Source organism: Polyodon spathula, chromosome 18 (genome assembly GCF_017654505.1).
Source record: "Polyodon spathula isolate WHYD16114869_AA chromosome 18, ASM1765450v1, whole genome shotgun sequence".
Classification (NCBI taxonomy): Eukaryota; Metazoa; Chordata; class Actinopteri; order Acipenseriformes; family Polyodontidae; genus Polyodon; species Polyodon spathula.
Genome location: NC_054551.1, coordinates 10,104,837 through 10,122,094, shown reverse-complemented (window position 1 = coordinate 10,122,094; position 17,258 = coordinate 10,104,837). Strand labels below are relative to the sequence as shown.

The window sequence follows — 17,258 nt, the reverse complement described above, 5'->3', positions numbered from 1 at the left end:
TTTAGTTTGAGTAAGTTATTTTGTGCTGCAGATGTTTCAAACTTGAGTGGGTGGCTCCCAAGTGAAGGAAGCCAGATCTGTTGACAGTTGCAGTAATTGATAGCACCGTGTAACAATTTTTTTTTTCTTTTTTGTTTCTGGGTAGTAAATGTTATTTCCTAATTGCTTATGCCTCAAAAGAATAGAAAATGGCTATTCCCCACAAACTTTGCTTTTGTGAGCAAGGCAGTGATATTTTGAAATGTACCTATTTCCAATGATAAAACGGTCTTTTCGTTCATAGTCAGAAAAAAACAACATATGAATCCAAATTAACATGTATTTATACTAAAGTAATACAAAAATGACTACAAAAGATTTAGGAGTAGTAAATACAGTATAATCGTAAATCTCGAAAAACTACTCGCTTCTAAATCTTTTGTAGTCATTTTTGTATTATTTTAGTATAAATACATGTTAATTTGGAGTCATATGTTGTTTTTTTCTGACTTTGTGAACGAAAAGACACACATTTGCCCGTTTTCCCATTGGAAATAGTGATATTTTGAAATATCACTGTCCTGGTCACAAAAGCAAAGTTTGTGGGGAATAATAGCCATTTTCTATACTTTTGAGGCATAAGCAATTAGGAAATAACACTTACTACCCAAGAACAAAAACAGAATTCTGGTATCTGTAGTTCTGCATCTCTGAAAGGTATCTGGGGATTCAACTACACAACAACATCCTTATGCGAATGCATACTATATGACAGCCCACACCTAACACTGAGCATCTAAAAAAAAAAAAAAAAAAAAAGCGCAGTACGATACGACTTCTGCTACGGAAGCTCGGAAGTGGCAGTTCCGTTTTGTCAGTTTTTTTTTTTTCCCTTGGCTGTACGATTAGGATGAGAACAAACGATGATGTCGGAGCAGGAGGTTCTGAAATGCTCCAGTGCTCGGAATCGAGGAGGAGTACAGCGGGTGGAAGGGAAATTAAGAGCCAGCGTTGAGAAAGGGGATTACTATGAAGCCCATCAGATGTACCGCACTTTATTCTTTAGGTGAGTAAACATCAAAATTTAAAAAAAATTGACCGATTCAGGCAGGCCTTCCAGATCATTCTTTCTTTCAACAGAGCAACCTCTTTTTGTCCCCGCCTGTTTGACATATTATTGGATAGCTGTCCACATCAGTCCGCTGTGATTGAACAGATTTTGTGTCAGTCATTAAAACAGCCTGGGATAAGGTTGGCTTGCTGACTTATAAACACTTAACAGGCCTAAACACTTACATGAATTAGATTATTATACTCTCTATATATTTAATTTTTTATGCTTATTTTTTAATTGACACATTTACCAATGTGCACGTTTGAATAGACAGTTAAGTGTGCGCTGTGTATCTTGAGTTCTCCAGCGGTAAGGTGAAATGGTTAACCTGGTTCAATCGTAACTAATGCTGGCTATGACACAATGCATTTGTATTTTGGCCATTTATATACTAAATTTACGCGACCATTAGTTTTTATAAAAGACATAATATTCTTGGCTACCATATACCATACTGTGTTATACAGCGCTGGTGGTAAATACACGTCTAATATTTAGTTAATTAAAGCGAGAAAAAATTGTTTGTCAGTATCTGTTTTGACATTTGAAGAAAAACGGTGATAATAACCTACCACCTGTTCTCGAGGTAAAACAAGTGCCTCGTGTCACAAGATAAGAGGCATTTTGTAAACGTGTAGTATTAGAGCAGATTGGACTGGTAAACCATAAGGCATAATAATACCAAAACCTAAGTGATTAACAATGACAATGTCCAAAACCCATGTGATATGTGTCAGTAAATGTATTTAAACCTTAGACACAGATGTTCAAGGCTTTTTATACTTCCAGTGCAAAGGAGGAAGGTATACAATACCTCTGCTTTATTAATTTTGATAAATTGCTCAATTGCCATTTATTTTACATTCATAGACCCACTACATCATGGGAGACAACAACACATATAGGCTTCTTTGTTACATAATCACTACAAAACAGTTACATCATTCCTGTTCCAAAAACTAGGCATTTGCAGTTTATCCAAGTCTATTGTATGGTGGTCCTTTGTGCTTAACTAGCAAAGAATTACTGAGGACTGTATATTTCTACACTAGGACGATGCTTAAGGTAACCAGCTTTTAAGTTCTAAACTGGGACAGTATGGGAATATTGTGAATACCTTCCCATTTCAAAGCTGCAGGGAAGCGTTAGGGTTTTTATTTTCACAATGTTTAATCAAATTTATTGGAAAGGGAATGCAGAGTTATTACATTACACGCAACAATTCAATAATATCAAATTCTGAGATTATTTTATTGCTGATTACTGCTGCAAATCTAGTCCCTTTTCTGCCTAAGAAACTGCATTTTCTCTCTTTGATTTCCACTTTCCATCTTGCTCTGTCTCTATCACTGTGCTATCCTCCAGTGTCCAATCTGCAAACCAGTCCCTTCCTGTACGAAAACATTATATATCTCAGTATTTCTATGTATTAATTTTTTTTTTTTCATATTTAATTTCTTACCGTTTAATTTGACATGGTATATGTTCTGTATATATTTTTTTCTATCGCAGTTTCTGCTTGGGTCATTAGTGTGCCAGGATTTTTCAGCCACTTTCTACTATTAAACTATTACTATTAAAAGTGATGAAATGTGTTAAATACATGAAGCCCACTAATCAGCATTTCTGAATTTTGTATTAGAAGCTGCCCTGATTGCAGAAACAGGAATTTCCTTCTGAAGTAGTTATTAAATATGGTAAATAGTATTCCACATAGTCAAACCCTTTAAGTTTCTCTGAATAGTTGTATTTCTAAATCCACACTCTTTAATTTGCTTTAAGCTGACAGGCATCACGTAAAACGGAAAGAAACCTGTTGTAAACAAGTTAATTGCATGGTGAAACGTCCTGCCTTTTCTATTTGTCGGTACCAATTAGAGCTGTTTTCAAAGGTTCGAAGGTTCGTTCAGCATTCATAAACTGTATGTGTGTGTGTGTGTGTGTGTTTGTTTTGTTTTTCTCTGTTAATAGAAACAGTTTGAGTGCTATAAACACATTAATTGTCACTTGCATGCATAATTAGATTTTTTCATTTGTATAATGCATATTGCTAAAACAAAACTTGTGTTAAAATCCACTACCAAGTCGTTATATGTAAGAAGCTTACATGGCGCGACTGCCATGCATTAGAGCAGGATATTATGCCAAAGCACTGTCCAGACGACCAAATGAAAAGTTGAATGAACTCTTGATGTATCATGGATGCACAACCAATCTGCGGGGACACTTGACAAGCATAAGTTCATATTATTTTTAATATTTTTTTGGTTTTATTAGTAGTAGTATTAAAGTAGTAAAATGTGATTGTGACTGGAACGATGACTGTTAAATAAAGCTTTGTTTTGCCAAAGTCTGCTGCAGTTTGGTGCTGCTGCAAGTCATGTACAGCTGGAGACCTGAAACTATTGTATTTTCATTATTGCTAAAAACAACAAAAATGTATTCTTAAAGAAATTAAAAAATGCTCTGAAACTTAAATATTTTTGCAACATGAATTTCCATTTTTATATTAAAGCTGGACGTTGTTGGGCTTATCACTATTTGAATACAGTCGTGCCTTGCAAATGCATTCAAATAGCGATAAGAGCAGCAAAGTGCCATGTTATCAACAAGAGTATTTTATTAAATGTTACTGTTAAATTCACAAGTTGATATGAAACCCGGGCGGCACGGTGGCGTGGTGGTTAGCACTGCTGCTTCTCAGCACCAGGGTCCTGAATTCAATTCCAATTCCATTTGTATGTGTGGAGTTTGCATGTTGTCTGCATGAGTTTTCTCCAGGTACTCCTGTTTCCTCCCACAGTCCAAAGACATGCTGTTCAGGATGATTGGTCATTCTAAATTGCCCTCTGTTTGTGTGTGTATGTGGTGCCCTGCAATGGACTGGCGCGTCGTGTCCAGGGTGTTGTCCGTCCTGTGTCTGCCGGTTTAGGCTCACTGTGACCCTGTAAAGGATTAAGCGATTAATGATAATGGATGGGTGGATGATATGAAAGACCTTTCTCAACCCTTGCACCAAGTATTAAGACTGTTTTAACTATTCTTTACATGGCTGAAGTTTGTTGGACTGTTTCAAAGAATAGTATTCTTCTGTAAGAACATTATGTCTGCACCTTTTTTTAGGGAGGAGCAATGCCCTTTTATAGGAAATAGTACAATTTTCCTGTCAAAACAGTTTCATGAAAGCAGGATGGCATTGCCTTTGGTCACCGTATAGAGTGACAGACAGACGGATGAACGGACGTGATCGGTGCATAGGGGTTGATTTTTAAAGAGGACCCCAAAATCGAACCCTCACATCCCCTGCTCTTTACATTCACCACTATAGCACCATCTTCTGTCCTAATTGCTGCATTATTCTCACAGTTTTATTATATAAAGGCAAATATCCTTCTGTTGAATAAACAGCTTTTAAAACATACATTCATCTTCTTACAGTTGTACATCATTTGTCTCTGTATGATGAGAGTGTTGTTTTGATATGATAAATAAAGCCTAGCATTTTTTTTTCTTGCAGGTATCTGTCACAAGGTAAACATGCAGAAGCCAGAGAGCTGATGTATTCGGGAGCTCTGCTTTTCTTCAGCCATAATCAAGTATGTATATGTGCTAATGATCTACAGCACTGCAGTGAACAGTAGGCTTGCTGGAGATGAACCACTGCTGTTACTCTGAAACATGAGGCTGTAACAGGCGACAACACTGGGGGACATAATTTTAACGACAGTTAAAACAAAAGGTGTGCTCGAAGTGTATGGCACATTTTAAAACCCTTTGTCTGTATTTCTCTATCCACAGCAAAATAGTGCTGCTGATTTATCTATGCTGGTTTTGGAGTCCCTCGAAAAATCGGATGCAAAAGTGATAGATGACATTTTAGGTATGTTTACATTTTGATGATTATGAGCTAAGCAGGAAGGTTGTGCCAATTTGTATAATAGAACGATAGTTATATTAACCCATTTTCTGAGCTCATCACTGTTGAGCTTGGTCAGTGCTTGGATGGTGTCCAGGACAAGTTTCAAACTATTTAGTTCCCCTTTTGATGCAAAATCAAATAAAAGAATCAAAAGATCTTCAGTGAGGTGATTGATAATTGTGCAAATGCCTGTAAGAGTTAAGTGTTTAAAATGCGTCGTATGTTTAATGTTGTGGATTTTATAACGTGAGTGCTGTATAAGGGCTGTGCTTCACTGCTTACCTTCCTTCTTGCAGAGCACTTGGCAAAGCTGTTTAGTCTGATGGATCCCAATTCCCCAGAAAGAGTAGCTTTTGTTTCCAGAGCAATAAAGTGGTCCAGTGAAGGCTCAGCCAAACTGGGGCATCCGAAACTGCATCAGCAGCTCGCCATCACATTGTGGAAAGGTAAAGGTTAAAAAATGTGATGACACTCCTGTGTAACAGTTTTGCAATGCATAGCACTTTAACCCTTTGCAACCTCCATCATCTGTGTTCGAGTCCCCTAGTGGTCTTTGGGAAACCTCCATCGGCCGTGTTCGATTTTGCGCTGTACATCCCTTCTCAGCTGTGTAACTGTGGTATTCCAGCATTAAACTGCGCCACAGTTCGTGTAGAGACAGTCAAGCCCTTTGCGTACCTGTCAGACTCTGTTTACTTCCACAGCTTGATTGACAGGCTGTTCGCTTTGAAGAGTGCCTTTGAATGGTATTGCAGCTGTCAATCTTCCACACCCACATTCCCAGATCACCTCAATTTTTTTTTTTTCCGGCACAACAAAAACCTTCTTTACTGCTTCTCGGGCTGCAGGTGATGCCATTGTGCTTGTTGCCTGTGGTTTTAATATTACTAAATGACCTTAGCATTAAAAGTTTAAATAAACTTCTCTTTATACCCCCAGAGCAAAACTACAGCGAGTCTCGGTATCACTTCCTGCACTCTTGCGACGGTGAGGGCTGTGCAGACATGCTGGTGGAGTACTCAGCATCGCGGGGGTACCGCAGTGAAGTGGACATGTTTGTGGCTCAAGCAGTCTTACAGTGCGTATTCCATGGTATCGGAGCACAAATCTTATTATATTAGAAATTATTCTACACCGTTTGAAGCCAGCACAACACCTACACAGAACGAGTTAACTTCTTGGATGAGACATTCAAAGCTATTTACTCCAGGGCGACATTGGCGCAACTTTTGTGAAAGCAAAATAACACCAATTGCAATTGCAATAAATGTAAAAAAAAAAAAAAACTTAAAGTAGTGGGGTTCCGAAAAATGTAGCATTACACGTCCCCACATGTTGCTACAATGGTTTAAATACCGCTAATGTATCTGTAGTTTTTCTTTTCATTGTTAATATCCTGACAGCTTTTTACACTTAAAACTTTAAAGTCTGTTTCTTTTTAAAATGTCCGCTCTAGTGCACTGGTAGTGTAAGGTTTATTGTCCACATTGTCAAATAGGTAACACAGCAATAACGATCCATGATGTGGTACAGAACAGAAAAGCCAGGGCACTTGTTATGTTTTATTAAATCCCTCTTTCTGCAGTGATTTAGGTGACAGATCTCAAACCCCAGTGCACTAGAGCGGCCATTTTGAAAATAGCTTTGAAACAGACTTAAAAGTTATAAGTACACTGAACAAAAATATAAACGCAACATGCAACAATTTCAAAGATTTTACTGAGTTACAGTTCATATAAGGAAATTAGTCAATTGAAATAAATTCATTAGGCCCTAATCTATGGATTTCACATGACTGGGAATACAGCTATGCATTTGTTGGTCCCAGATACCTTAAAAAAAAAAAGGTAGGGGTGACCACCATTTGCCTCATGCAGCGCGGCACATCTTCGCATAGAGTTGATCAGGCTGTTGATTGTGGCCTGTGGAATGTTGTCCCACTCCTCTTCAATGGCTGTGCGAAGTTGCTGGATATTGGCAGGAACTGGAACACACTGTCGTACACGTCGATCCAGAGCATCCCAAACATGCTCAATGGGTGACGTCTGATGAGTATGCAGGCCATGGAAGAACTGGGACATTTTCAGCTTCCAAGAATTGTGTAAAGATCCTTGTGACATGGGGCCGTGCATTATCATGCTGAAACATGAGGTGATGGCGGTGGATGAATGGCATGACAGTGGGCCTCAGGGTCTCTTCACGGTATCTCTGTGCATTCAAATTGCCATCGATAAAATGCAATTGTGTTCGTTGTCCATAGGTTATGCCTGCCCATACCATAACCCCACTGCCACCATGGGGCACTCTGTTCACAACGTTGACATCAGCAAACCCCTCGCCCATAAGACACCATACACGCTGTCTGCCATCTGCCCGGTACAGTTGAAACTGGGATTCACTTCTCCAGCGTGCCAGTGGCCATCGAAGGTGAGCATTTGCCCACTGAATTTGGTTACGACGCCAAACTGCAGTCAGGTCAAGACCCTGGTGAGGATGACGAACACGCAGATGAGCTTCCCTGAGACAGTGTCTGAAGTTTATTCTTCGGTTGTGCAAACCCACAGTTTCATCAGCTGTCCGAGTGGCTGGTCTTAGACGATCCTGCAGGTGAAGAAGCCGGATGTGGAGGTCCTGGGCTGGCGTGATTACACGTGGTCTGCTGTTGTGAGGCCGGTTGGACGTACTGCCAAATTCTCTAAAACGACGTTGGAGGCGGCTTATAGTAGAGAAATGAACATTCAGTTCTCTGGCAACAGCTCTGGTGGACATTACTGCAGTCAGCATGCCAATTGCACGCTCCCTCAAAACTTGAGACATCTGTGGCATTGTGTTGTGACACAAAACTGCACATTTTAGAGTGGCCTTTTATTGTCCCCAGCACAAGATGCACCTGTGTAGTGATCATGCTGTTTAATCAGCTTCTTGATATGCCACAGCTGTCAGGTGGATGGATTATCTTGGCAAAGGAGAAATGCTTACTAACAGGGATGTAAACAAATTTGTGCGCAAAATTTGAGAGAAATTAGCTTTTTGTGCGTATAGAACATTTCTGGAATCTTATTTCAGCTCATGAAACATGGGACCAACACTTTACATGTTGTGTTTATATTTTTCTTCAGTGTATAAAAAGTTGTATGTTAATAATGAAAATAAACATTACAGATATGTTACTTAAACCGTTATAGCAACTCAAGGGGATAAAGCTGAGAAATGAAATGTTTGTGTTGTTTTTTTAAGCTAATGGCAAATTTGGACTAAATCAATTTCAGAATCTAGGCCATAGTGATTTAGAAGGTTAGCCCCAGCAATATTAGCAGTGAAACCTGGAGTGAGTGCAGAGCGTTCTGTTAAAATATGTTAAACCAAGAGTAAGATGTGTAAAATAAATGTCAGCTGCCTTTTCCTCTTAAGTTAGTTATTTTTCTTTTTTCTCTCCTTTTAGATTTCTGTGTTTAAAAAATAAAACCAGCGCGTCCGTGGTTTTCACAACCTACACACAGAAACATCCTTCCATAGAAAAGGGGCCACCCTTTGTACAGCCTTTGTTAAATTTTATTTGGTTCCTATTACTTGCTGTGGATGGGTATGTATCCATTGGGTGTATTTTGCAGTGACTTTGATAATTCAAAATCCTTTCACGCTAAACCATACACTTGATGTGAGAGTTGTCATTAAAGCCGTGATCTGTCTGTTTGATTTCTTTCAGGGGTAAATTAACAGTTTTTACAGTGTTATGTGAACAATATCAGCCTTCACTGAAGAGAGATCCAATGTACAATGAGGTAAGACCATTTCAAATGGGAGGACTTAGGTAAAAGACAAGGTACTTGGATTGTCTTTTGCTCATCTATGAGTTGTAAAGTTAAATAGTGGGGGAATTAAAACTTTATGATTTAAATACTGTCTGATAAAATCGGTATGTTTTTAACCCTTTCAGGACCTAGCATTTTTCAGTGGGATGCTCCTCTAGGACCAGGTGTTTTTTTGACTCTCTTCCTATAAAAATTCACTAAAATCTATTTTTTGATAATAGCATCTTGGAAATGGTGGCCTTTTTTCAGAACACTCTGGGGAACATATTAAAAAAAAAAAAAATATTGTGTTTTAAAAAAAAAAAAAAAAAAAAAAAAAAAAAAGTGAAGTTTGTGTACTTTCTGAAAAGTTTGTATGGTTTCTCTTTTTTTTTTTTTTTTTTAAAGTATTTTTTTTATTATATATTCTGCTTAGAGATAAATAATGTGTTTTTCTTTGACCCGAGGGACCTTACAATATTTCCTGAAAGTTTTGTTGAAAAATATCGATGTTTGGGCAAATTACAAGACATTGTTTCACTTGAGTGATTGTTATGATGTAATAGACGTTTATTCTCAGGGTCTTTATAAGCAATAATGGACACTACTGTCTTATTTTCTCAAAATAAATATTTATAAATGAAAATAGTTATTCATTCTGTTATTATCAGGAATAAGGAAAAAAAAAACGTACCTGATAACTTTAGTTATGAAATAGTATCTGCTTATATCCACTCAATACTTGATATTTATAAATGTTGTAAAAACATTTATATTAAAACACTTGAGACAGAATAACTGTTCTAATATAACTATGTCAAATACATCAGATTTACAGCGTTTTTCTGTGTCTTCATTACTTTCTTACAAGTTTCTCTGAAGCAGGCTGTGATGTCTTTTCTCTCTGCGCTGCCAAAACTTTCTCTAGCTTTTAGACACTAAGTGCCCCTCTCAGTGACGTCACACACGCAAAAAAAAAAAACTATCAGGAAGTGAACGTCGGCCCTTCCCCTATCCAATGATATGTGGTTCAAGCCTATACTGCAAAGTACGTTGGCCCTGTAAGTCGTCAAAACAAAGTGAGTTTTTTTTTTTTTTATTGTGTTTACATGATCACGGTCCTAGAAGCCCACTTCGGTATAATGTGTTAACACAACCGGTCCTTTAAACACAACAATTGTGTGGATTTAATAAGTATTATAATATATATATATATATATATATATATATATATATATATATAATAATATATTTTTTTTTTATTTCAGTATCTCGACAGAATAGGACAGCTTTTCTTTGGCGTACCACCAAAACAGTCCTCGTCTTACGGAGGGTTGTTAGGTAAGGCATTATTAAAGATTAACTTTTCCTGTGCAATGCAAATTTCTTTACGTTCCCTTAGTGTAGTTTCAGGTGCAGATACACAAACACTATTTGTAAGTTGTCCCTTTTTGTAAAGAGGCATCATTTTTCCCAGTTCAAGCAGCGGGAATATCACTACTCCGAACTGCATGAGATGACATTCCTGTTATGTAAGGACTTTTTGTAAATACAATGATGGGTAGTATTTCTTGGTAGATGCCTTTATCCCAGGTGTTATAGGTGTTACAGGGCAGTGTAGGGTTACAATGCAAGCTTACTAATACTAAATACAGTGTAGTTTACAATAATTGCAAATAATACCACTAAAATTTAATATGAAATAGGATGCAACAAGTTAGCATTACAGCAAGTTATATCTACAGTGGTTTACTAAGACACACCTGAGTTTGTTACCAGTGCACTGTTACTAATCAGGCATGCATTAAAACCTGGAATGGTTGAGACTCTTGTGCTGTAGGAGTCTCATTTCCATCTCTGGTTAAATAGATCAATGCTTAATTTGTAATGGTTTTCACAATGTTTTCTCAGGAAACCTGCTGAACAGCCTGATGGGGGCGAATGAGGAGGAGGAGGAGGGAGAAGAGCGTCAGGAGGACAGCAGTCCTATTGAACTGGACTGAGTCTGGGCTGGGGTGAAAGGGTTTAGGCTGCATGGATCTAACAGGGCTGTTTTAATAATAAAAACAAGGCGATTATTCTCAATTCCTGTGTTGCCTTTGAGCAGATGCAAAGGCCTCTTTCTTTGTTTGCGGATGAATTGCAGCACGTTGGGAATGGTGGATCACATGACCTCATTCCAAAGTGTTACAACATATCTACCCTGGTGTATTGTGGTGGGTTTTCTTTCATTAAAAAGGGAAAAGGCTCCTTTTTGCTGTGTTTCAGTCCAAAGCAGTTCTACTGACTAGATATGAGTGTTAGGGCTGCATTGCAATCAGTCAAGTGTTTTGTCATCGTAGCATCACTAGAGGGTTGAGTAACCAGGGTGTAGGCTGGGCAATACAGTCTGCCTCCCTTATCAATAACACCTACTGATCTGGTCATAGTTGATTTGCCTTGAGCAACAGCAGAAGGATTCGCAAATTTATGTTCTTGTGTGACTGACAATAGTAGGCTTATACAATTTATATGTTCTACTCACTAATGGTGACTGGGGGATGCTTTTTGATTCACCTGTTGGGAATGAATTCTGCGTATTTAAGGAGAATCACATTCAACTTGTTAAACTAAATATGTACATATATTTTCCTTATTGCAGATATTTATCTTGGCAAAACTGAGATCTGTGTCTGGATTAAATTAAAATTATGACTGCGTTATAGCCAATATAAAGTACAGCCAAAGCTGTTGCCATAAACGCTGTTTTAATTCGGGCCTTTCTTTTCTTTCCGTTTTTGAAAGTTATGATGTATTGGCCAATGACCTATGGAAAACAATTCTGCTTTGGAACTCCACAAGTGTAGATTCAATAATCCCTTGTTGCCATAATTCTAAAATGTACAGGACATGAACTGTGTAATTGCTGAAGCGGTGAAGGCTGAATTCCCTAAGTGTCACAGATAATTTAACAGGAGCAATCTATGCATGTGTTTTTCTGACAACATTGAACAAACAGACTGACACTATTGAATGCACTTGCCCTTTTTACTAAAATTCACAAAAAGGAGATCCTTTTTGAAAAAAAAAACTATCCAGGAACACCCGCCGTTAAATTGTGATACAAAACGACATCTGTCTGTAGGTTAAGATTTTGAGGCTTATTTAACATACACTCCATTTAAAGCTACGTTCATATGTGTTTTTAAACCTGCATGATATTTTCTTAATAAAATTAAAAATCATCTTACGGTGGAAGATGTTTAAAAAAACATGAAAAGTGCATGTTGTAACGCAGAGCCTCTTCCTTCTGTAGTAGCATCTTCCTTCTGTAACGCAGAGCCTCTTCCTTCTGTAGTAGCATCTTCATTCTGTAACTCAGAGCATCTTCCTTCTGTAACGCAGAGCCTCTTCCTTCTGTAGTAGCATCTTCATTCTGTAACTCAGAGCATCTTCCTTCTGTAACGCAGAGCCTCTTCCTTCTGTAGTAGCATCTTCATTCTTTAACGCAGAGCATTTTCATTCTGAAATTGTACTGTGGTTTAAACCAAACCCCATTTGAGATTTATATATACCTTCTGATTTGTAGTGTTTACCCCGACTTTTCTACTCTTGTTTAAAAATGTAATTGATACATTTAAGCCATTTGTGCATCTCAATTGCATTAATAGTAAAATTGATTTAATTTGATGTTTTTTTCTGTGAAACAACTAGTGGGCTTTTAAAATATATTTTTAATTTTTAAAACAGAAGCAACTTGTCTTTATTATTGTAAATCGTTACAAATAATATTTGTAATAAAGTGTGTCTAGCATAAAGTACTTTATTTTTTGTTATAGCTTTAATAAAGATTAGTTACTTATTAACATCTTGTTTGTACATTTTGCTTAGAAATAAAAAATGAAGAGCTTGGCTGACTTTAAGAGCCCATTTAGTTGTAAATGAAACAAATTTTACTATGAACATGTTTCTCAGTTGTGAGATACATGATGGCTTCACAGTTATCAGTGGAATTCTGAAAGGAGAGTATACAAGTCGAGGTAAAGCACAGCCCTAATATATATTGGCGAATAGCTGATTTCATTTGTTAAAAATAAACTTTAGATTTGTTTTGGTTTCAGCCATTGTTCATATTCATTCCACCTCTGCTTTTTGATCCATATTCTTTTTTGTTTTAATATTTGATTAAACTTTACATGACAATGTTTAAGCTGTCGAGTTTTAATGACTCGTGTTTGAAAAAGCGAAGAACTGAGGTCAGACTTTAAACAGTAAATAAACATTTTGCCTTGTGGTTCTGGTAGTTTAAAAGTTAGAAGTGGTGCTGTTTTAGTGTCGTTTAGGAAACATTTCTAAGAACCTGATCACTCATTTCGACAGCACGTACAGTGTTTATTACAGTCCACTGCCACACTGACAACTGAGCATCGCAAACAAAAACAACAGAAATTAACAGATATACCAGAAGATCTTCCCTCCCTACTGTACTCTGTTAATGTTTTTATTTTCATTTCTTTTATTACCTGTTCCCTGGGAAATGCTCCACCATTGACACCGTTCCTCTGAACACACACCCACAATTATCAGACAAACCCTAATGATGGGTTCTGTTAAACAGCTGTTGGAGGCACTACTACTGAGAGAACAATACCACCACCTTCCGCTATTAATCACATCTCCGAAGCACTAGCTGAAACCTTTGTTTACCTGACTTGGTTTCATAAAAGTTTTACTTTAGAATTGTGATTGAGTGTTTTGAAGTAATGGGTGATGCACTTTATTTTAATAATATTGGCTGTTGGCAGAAATGTGACCTTAAGATGGATTATAAATTTATTTATTTAATTTGTCATTTTTGTTTAAACCTTCATATCACCTCTCACCTCATCGTACCCTCAATTAAACCCAGTCTAGGGCTTAAAGTTTTTTTCTTCTTAAAAAGAAGAGTCTTCTATAAAATAACTGAAGTTTGAAGCCACAAGCACCACATATTTATCATACGCAGTAGAACCCTCATTGCCAAACCGCAGCAGGGTTTGTATAAATGAGCGTTTGTATAGCAGGGATACTGGAGTTTAGATATTAAGGTAAAACATTGTTTTTTGGGGGGGTTGGGTTGGGATTTTTTTGAGCAAGTAGCTTTTAATTTTTGTTTTAGGTTTGTTTTTTTTAGTCCCTTTGGCTTATGATGTTTGCAACCATTCTGATTATTAAATTACATAATGCAATTTCTTCAGTACTGCTGTCAGTAACTGTTGTGCAGTAAGTGGTGCTAGTGCTTAATAATTTAAAGACACTTTAGTTAATCTAGCCTGTGTCGTGAACGTCTATGACAGGCTGCTAGAACTCAGGATCAGATGAAGTGATAGTCAAAGCACCTGAACACTGACTTAGAAAAAACACAATATCTGAGTAATTGCAGTAAGATACTATAAATCAGAAATTATAAAAAAAAAAGTGAGGTGTAAAGTAAAGTTGCTCTTTAAACCTTGATCACAGAAGGTTTTAAGGTTCCATTAACCCATCGTATTGTCATACCCTTCAGAGCAGCAGTTAAGCTCTCAAGGATCAACCTGCAGAAGCCAAGTGTGACAGGCTGGCGAGTGGATAGAGGCCCAGAGACAGACTACAGTTCAAAAAAAATAACACTTATTATAAATAAACACAAAATAAAAGGGCACAAGGGCCAAAACAAAGGTATTGAAGCACAAATAGAAAGACACAGAACAAGACTTACAAAAATAAAGGTTTCCAGGCTGGACGATGCCTTCACTGGATGAGAAAATTCAAAAAACCACAAAATCAAAAACAGCAAGCAAACACCAGCTTGCTTCCTCAGCTCCCTCCTCTCCCTAATGGGAAGCTGAGGCCTCCTTTTATGTCAGGTGGCTGGGTGCTGATTGATCATTAATTACTCTAATCAACCCCAGCCACCTAAATACAATAAACCCAGGCAGGTAGAGAAATTTAACCCCATCACTGCCAATTTATAAAGGGCAGAGCTGTGCTCTGCCACACCAAGTCTCTAAAATCTACTGCGTTTTGAAGGGATGGAAAGAAAAGGTCGACAGTGACCTCCATGGTGTGGACCCCATAGTACTAACTAGACTTGCCTTCGTCATCTCTTATGGGATGAAGTGGTCGAGAATGTAAAACCATCATCTCTGGAAGCGTACCAAAAGCATAGTACACTACAGCCTGCACAGGAAAACTTTGGCCAAGGTAATATTTCAATAAAAAGCAAGAGCGTGGAGTAATGCTGTCATTAATTGATATCAGATTTACTATCTGCAAGTAATTCATATTTGAGATAACAATAAAATGTATGACCGTATGTGGTGTTAAAGTTTCCAAACTGCACATATAAAGTATTCACATTATGTGTCAACTTAATATGGTTTAAATGTTAGAAAGATGCAGATGATTCCATTACAGAAGTCTGCAAACTACTTCTGCTTTCTAGATATCGTTCCTTTTGCAGATTTTACACAGCCAGGATTATATTTTCCCTGTTCCACGTCGCGCAGATACCAGTCAATGCACAATCAGCAATATAGTAGTGCTGAAATCTCATGACCCAATGATGACAGCCTTTCCAGGGTGGGTGGAACAGCCCTTTACTCAAACTCAGTTCTTTGAGGGTTGTGTCTTTGTCTTTTGTTCCACTCAAGCTCTCAGATACTTAATTGGTCCAATTAACAGATCTCTCCAGGCCTCAAAATGTTTTATAGGTAACGTACCTGAATCAAGTGCATTTTTTAAATACACTGTCAAAGACCTTGAAAAAATATTAAATATGTCTAATTGAACAAATAATTAGACCAATGATGTTAATTGAGAGCTTACATTGGAATAAAAAACAAGACCATGCAACCCTCGAGTGGAAGTTGACACCCCAGCTTTAATACATTGGTCTATAATATGTACAGCTACAGACACAAGTTTAGCATCATCCTATAGAATTAACCAATTGTGCTTCATAAAGTCAAATGAAACCTGCTGAATAATGTTTTGTTAACATAATGAATAACATACTGCTTTGTAGTTTTCTATATACTTAACAAAAAAACTGACAAAAATTGAAAAATGTGACATTTCAAAATCTAACATGAAGTACTGTACTACTATTATGACTTCCGGTAGACTTCTGGGGTATCATTTTGTAGTTTCTTTGATTACATGATGTTAAATAAAATATCTAAATTATGTTCACATAGTTTTAAAAAAAATAATGTGATGTCTCAAGCCTAAAATTCTAGGTGATGCAAAACTTTTGTGTGTAATATATATATATATATATATAGACACACACACATACACATATACAGTGGTTTGCAGAAGTATTCACCCATACCAATAATGTCACATTTTGTTGAATTGCAAATAATGTATGCACAGATTTTCAAACAAACTTCTTTTTTTTGGTTAAAAAAACGATTAAAGTGGTTAAACCGAACACTGTTATATGAGGAGAAGGTTAAATGTCAGCAAAACCTGCAAAGAAAATGTACAAAATGAAATTTACTGGTCGCATAAGTATTCAGCCCCTTAAGTCAGTACTTGGTAGAAGCACTTTTTGCAGCAATAACTAAGTCTTTTTGGCTAAGTCTCTACTAGCTTTGCACAGTAGGGTGGTGACATTTTTGTCCATTCTTCATGGGAAAATTGCTCCAGTTCTGATAAGTTTGTTGGAGATCATCGATGGACTGCAATCTTCAAGTCTTGTCATACATTTTCGATTGGCTTCAAGTTGGCTGGGCCACTCAGAACATTAATAGTCTTCTTGTTCAACCACTCCAGTGTGGCTTTGGCTTTGTTCTTTGGGTCATTGTCCTGCAGAAATGTGAATTTCCTCCCCAGTTTCAGAGTCTTGGCTGACTCAAACAGATTTTCCCTAAAGGATGTGTCTGTACTTTGCACCATCCATTCTCCCCTCTATCCTGACAAGCTTCTCACTCCTTGCTGAAGAGAATCATCCACATAACATGATGCTGCCACCACCATGCTTGACAGTTGGGACGGTGTTGACTGGGTGATGTGCAGTTTTGGGCTTGCGCCAGACGTAATGCTTGGAATTTAGACCGAAAAGTTAAATTTTTGTCTTGTTTTACCACAAAACCTTTTTCCACATGTCTGCAGTATCATCTACATGCTTTTTTGCAAACTCCATGTGTGCTTTAAGACAAGGCTTTTTGAGTAATGGCATAACATAACACACATAACACAGACACAAACACAAGTTCACAGTGAGTGCTTGAGTGCTTGAGTGCTTGAGTGCTCGTAGTGAATATACAGTCCTTAATGAAACAAAGTGCAGTGATGTTGTCCTGGTTGGTGCTGGCCTTTGGCGACAGCTTTGGAGCATGTTAACCGTCTAAACAATAACAAACAGTATTTTCAGACAAGACAAAACAAACAAAACAGTCACGATATATTTCATAACATTGGTCTTTTCCGGGTCGTTCCGTAACCATAA

At 37.4% G+C, this 17,258-nt stretch overlaps 1 protein-coding gene across 1 annotated transcript; it reads left to right on the top strand.

Annotated features, from left to right (window-relative positions):
• Window positions 1-854: 854 nt before the first annotated feature.
• Window positions 855-11,051, top strand: LOC121331064 (Golgi to ER traffic protein 4 homolog). The gene is made up of 9 exons (XM_041278214.1): window positions 855-1,045; window positions 4,611-4,689; window positions 4,892-4,973; window positions 5,309-5,458; window positions 5,952-6,090; window positions 8,455-8,595; window positions 8,719-8,794; window positions 10,072-10,144; window positions 10,715-11,051. Exons 1-9 carry the CDS (start codon window positions 903-905, stop codon window positions 10,804-10,806), a joined length of 975 nt encoding a protein of 324 aa, XP_041134148.1. The 5' UTR covers window positions 855-902; the 3' UTR covers window positions 10,807-11,051.
• Window positions 11,052-17,258: the final 6,207 nt, after the last annotated feature.